The sequence below is a fragment of the Poecilia reticulata genome, linkage group LG1 (genome assembly GCF_000633615.1).
Source record: "Poecilia reticulata strain Guanapo linkage group LG1, Guppy_female_1.0+MT, whole genome shotgun sequence".
NCBI lineage: Eukaryota > Metazoa > Chordata > Actinopteri > Cyprinodontiformes > Poeciliidae > Poecilia > Poecilia reticulata.
In genome coordinates this window covers 12,063,657-12,068,537 of record NC_024331.1, presented here as the reverse complement: position 1 = coordinate 12,068,537, position 4,881 = coordinate 12,063,657, and the positions used below count along the sequence as shown (strand labels likewise).

At 41.4% G+C, this 4,881-nt stretch overlaps 1 protein-coding gene across 1 annotated transcript in view; it reads left to right on the top strand.

Annotated features, from left to right (window-relative positions):
* slc26a11 (solute carrier family 26 member 11) overlaps positions 1 to 3,252 on the top strand; it is a 7,408-nt gene extending 4,156 nt beyond the window's left edge. Inside the window, exons 4-13 of the mRNA XM_008411106.2 lie at positions 82 to 319; positions 410 to 588; positions 677 to 749; positions 1,145 to 1,256; positions 1,343 to 1,398; positions 1,696 to 1,836; positions 1,913 to 2,040; positions 2,252 to 2,351; positions 2,428 to 2,561; positions 2,655 to 3,252. Of these exons, the coding sequence (XP_008409328.2) occupies positions 82 to 319; positions 410 to 588; positions 677 to 749; positions 1,145 to 1,256; positions 1,343 to 1,398; positions 1,696 to 1,836; positions 1,913 to 2,040; positions 2,252 to 2,351; positions 2,428 to 2,561; positions 2,655 to 2,762 (1,269 nt within the window). The 3' untranslated portion in view covers positions 2,763 to 3,252. The remainder of the gene's footprint in view (positions 1 to 81; positions 320 to 409; positions 589 to 676; positions 750 to 1,144; positions 1,257 to 1,342; positions 1,399 to 1,695; positions 1,837 to 1,912; positions 2,041 to 2,251; positions 2,352 to 2,427; positions 2,562 to 2,654) is intronic.
* The last annotated feature ends 1,629 nt before the right edge of the window (positions 3,253 to 4,881 follow it).

Genomic DNA, 4,881 nt, shown 5'->3' with positions numbered 1-4,881 from the left:
GTTCAAACTCATTGTTGGGTTTATTATGCTGCTGAACTGGTTTAAGCTCCTTTGGTTTACGTGTGTGATGTGGGAGGTTAAACTGGTTCCCGTTTGCAGAACATTCTGGGAATCCRGGATGTCCCCCACCAGTTCTTCCTGGAGGTTTACTACACCTTCCACAAGATCCCAGAGGCCAGAGTGGGCGACGTGGTCCTGGGCCTGGTTTGTCTCGCTCTGCTGATCGCACTGATGTTCATCAAGTCACATCCGGGYTCTGACCACGGATCATCAGTCCACTCCAGATTCGCCAATAAACTGGTGTGGGCTGTGGCCACCAGTCAGTACTTCTCTCACATTTTCACAAAAGCTAAAACCCGGTTGGTTGAACTTTTCAACGTGAGCCGTTTCCCCTCTTTGTCCTGATCAGTGCGTAATGCCCTGGTGGTCGTGGCTGCAACTCTGGTGGCGTTTTCCTGGGACGCTTTTGGACATCATGTGTTCACCATCACTGGGCACACGACTCAGGGACTCCCGCCGTTCAGCCCCCCGCCCACCTCGGACACCACGTCCAACGGCACCGTCGTCTCTTTTAGAGAGATTGTAGAGGTCAGAGCAGAAGTTTGAGATTCACTTCTTCATTTCTCTCTGACACGTGTCGCTGACCAGTCATGCTTTCTCTCCGCATTCGGTGCAGGACTTTGGAGGAGGACTGGCTGTGATCCCTCTCATGGGTCTGTTGGAGAGCATTGCTATCGCCAAAGCTTTTGGTAAGCTCCTTTATCGGTTCTTACACTATAGCTCTACTGATTGTCATCCAGAGTACAGGAACCTGTATGATGACTTTTTTCTCTTTAGCTCAACCCTAAAGTTTTCTACATTGTATCTAAAATTTAATGCCATTTCAAAGAGTTCATGGTGCCATGAAGGTCCCCAGGTGCCAAAACATTCAATACCAAGTAAAAATGATCCCGCTGAATAAATGCGATCTAATTAAATGTCGGACTTAATCTAAATTAATRCAGCAATAAAACCTGAATTTATTTGAAGGGTTTTCCACATCATATCCAACAGTTGCGGCGAGTTGTGGATGATTTTYATTGAATAAAGTCTTCAGCAACAATGGAGCATCAAGTTCATCTTTTCTTTGTCTGTTTCCTCYCAGCCAGTCAGAACAGCTACAGGATCGATGCCAACCAGGAGCTGCTGGCCATAGGCGTGACCAACATCATGGGCTCCTTCGTGTCAGCGTACCCCGTCACCGGCAGCTTCGGACGGTTTGTGTTTGGCTCTCTGAAGGATCTGCTTTACCGTTTTGTTTAACTCTAACTCTTACATCGTCAATATCCTTTCTTCCTCTTAGGACGGCGGTGAACTCTCAGACGGGGGTTTGCACCCCAGCTGGAGGTATCGTTACCAGTAGGTTTGATCCTTTTACTCTCCTGCCCTCTTGTGGCAGACTGCGTTACTGCATCTTTCTGCTGTCATCATAATAATAATAATAATAATAATAGAAATGTCCTCACCCTCTAACTACAACATGACTCTTAGTTGATCTAAACTTATATGTAAGAATACTAACATGTTAGTTAAACAGCAGAAAACTCCAATGGGTAGTTGAATATAAAAGCTAAACCTTTATCTGTATTTCCTGAAACATGAAAACTTGTTTTTTTTACTTTCCAATTGTTTTTCCACTTCTTTGTGCGTGTGCAGGCGTGATCGTGCTGCTGTCGTTGGCCTTCCTCATGCCGGCTTTCTACTACATCCCCAAAGCTTCTCTGGCCGCCGTCATCATCTGCGCCGTGGCTCCTATGGTTGATTACTGTGTCGTGATAAAGATGTGGAAGATACATCGTAAGAGTCTCTGGGAGATTCTCCAGGTTTTCCATGTTTCTGTCAGTTTAGCTAAGCTGTGACTTGTCATGCAYAGGGCTGGACCTGCTTCCTTTCGGGGTGACRTTCCTGCTGAGCTTCTGGGAGGTGCAATACGGCATCATCGGTGGTGTGGCCGTCTCCGGAGCCCTGCTGCTGTACGCCATGGCCAGACCCAAGATAAAGGTGGAACGACGTTACTGATRGGATGCTTTTAAAATCAAACATTTGGGCTACCCAATGCCTTTCATAAAATGGTGCAATATTTGGATCTTGTACGTTTTTATATAAGTAATAATCAGTGATCTGTTGCATAAAAAGGGGGAAAAAAACCTTCAAACCTTTTCAGAGCTGCAGCTATTTTTTAATCATAAACCACGTTTTCTTTCCTGTGCAGGTGTCTGATCACGGTGTGTTGGTGATTGAGTTGAGCAGTGGGCTCAGCTTCCCTGCTGTGGAGCATCTCAGCCACATCATTCACACTCAGGCTCTGCAGAGTAAGAGCTTCTCCATCCGGTCCTGTTGGAAAAACTTTAGTTCGTCGTCTTCACATGTCCACCTTCTGTTCGCCAGCCTGTCCTCCGAGGTCCGTGGTGTTGGACTGCCACCATGTGAGCATCATAGATTACACGGTGATCAGCGAGCTGACGGACCTGCTAAGGCAGTTCAAACTGAGAAAGGTCAAGCTGATGTTTTCCAGGCTGCAGGTGAGCCTCTCGTCCTTTCKGTCTTTGGCTGATAATTAATTTAGTAAACAGTCGTCACCTTTAATCTCCCTCTCGTCTCTCCGCCTGGTTCAGCCCGCCGTGCTGAAGGTTCTCCTCGCAGCTGATCTGCAAGGCTTCAAATACACCGACAGCGTGGAAGAGGCGCTGCAGACGGAGTCGGCAAGCCTTCTTGGCGACTAAAACCCGACCTGATCGACCTCCACCTGCAGAGGAGATGTTTAGGTTTACACAGATCATGTCTTATGTGGGATTTTTTAAAACACACTTTACTGACAGTCGAAGGAACYTCTCAGAAACATGCACTTAAGATTGTGTCTGTTAAATGTGTTATCRCGTKTATTATCTACCTAAAGTAACATTCCAGTTTGTTTGAGGAGATGTTTAACACCATGTTGTTTGTTATAGTGTTTTACATTTCATATAAATATTTTTTTTTTCTTTTCTTCCATTGACCAAGTTAGATTTTAAGAATTAAAAAAGTGGAAAGAAAAATGGAAGTGATGCTTCAAGAAAAACTAACATTAAATAATGTGTTTTCGAAAGTTGAATATTTTCTTTATGTGAATGGAGAAGTTCTGTCAAAGTGAAGTAATACATAAATGTCTTTGATTAACGATATACATATTTTTTTACTGGAACTTGTATCAAATAAACACATACATTTTTTTTATTCTTGTGTCTTTGTGTCTGAAGTCCTCGCTGTGGTATAATGTGTAGATTAATTTAAAGATTTACATTTTGACAAGGAAAAACATTGTTCATTTCTCAGTTTTTCAAATAGGATTGTTTTCTTTAATAGATAAAATTGTCAAGTTATTTTTATTTACTCAGTTTATCTTTGAGTAAAACAAGTTTAATAATTTGAGAGCACACGTAAAAGAAGAAACCTGCTGTTTCACTGTACAGTATTTTTGCACTGTGCTGGTGTAAATGTTAATGACCCTGGTGAAGGTCACAAGCCGAAACGAGTTGGTTTCTCAGTACTTCAGGTGTAGCTGGAGTCTCTGTCTCACTAGGTCTTTGTCCCTCTACAGGGACCTTGAAATGTGATTTTTTTTTTTTCTAGAAACATTGGAATCTCTTGATTAGTCACACTTCCTCTACTGAACAAAACTGAGTGAAACATTTACCCTTGAATGAAGGACTTTGATTTAATGGGACCCACAAGTTACATAACTGAAAACGCATAAAAAATATTTATTATCTAATAGATTGTTGGTGATAAATCCCAACGCCTGTGATTCAAACAGATATTTTTCCAAACAAAGTTAAAAAATTTTTTAGTATTTTTCCTCGGATGTCTCAAGGTTTGCTCTCATCCAGGCAAAGTATTCAGTCACAAAAGGACAAATGTCAACAGCTAATTAGGGAAATATTTGGAATATGATTCAAAAAGCCAAATAACTCAAATTCCACCCCCAGAGGGCTCAGCATGTTAGATTTTGTTTTTTAGAAAAACTGATCAAATGTGGCTTGTTTTGTAAAAGCCTCTTCTCTCTAAAAGATTAGATTTGTAATTCACTTAGATTTGTAAAGATGTCAAACACACTTTCGATGTTTAAGAACTGCTTTATATACAAAGGTAATCAAGAATAAAGCTGTCCAAAAGCTAAAGTTTGGTCTAAACTGGGACATCCAATAAATATGTGTTTAAAATTAAGCTGCCAATGCCAGAGGTGTACTGGCTGATGGAGCCTGGTTGGTTGGCAAGAAACTGTCTGGACAAACTGGCCCCTCTTCTCTGAAACGTCAGATAAAGAAGTCACATCTCGATGTAATGAATGACACTTTTTTATGCTGTTATTGAAGGAAATACACTAACGGGCTTATTGTGACATAATTGTACAACTTTAAAAGTCATAAAACAATTGGTCTGAGTCTACTTTCTTCATTAATAATGATCCTATTATTACATCTCACCCACCCTCACTTTGAGTTGTCTTTTGTACACAGTGACAGACCTATAAATTCTCACATTCACTCCATGAACTCTCACATGTACCTCAGTCACCAAGGTAAGAGGAAACACTATAAAAGTCATGAATTTCCAGATCAGAACACCATAAATATGTTTAATAAATCTTCTCTTTTCTAACTAGTATAGTGCGTTGGTCCATAATGAAGGTTCCTTGGCTTGTGCTTTTGCTCATGTCTTTGCATACGTTTACACCAAGCACTTCAGATAAAATCTGGCACTTTCTTTATCATCTTTCTACCAGGAATAGTGTAATAAAACTATATCTGACTCTGTTACCTTTTTTTGCAGCAACACTGGTCACCAGCTGTGATTCTTGCCATG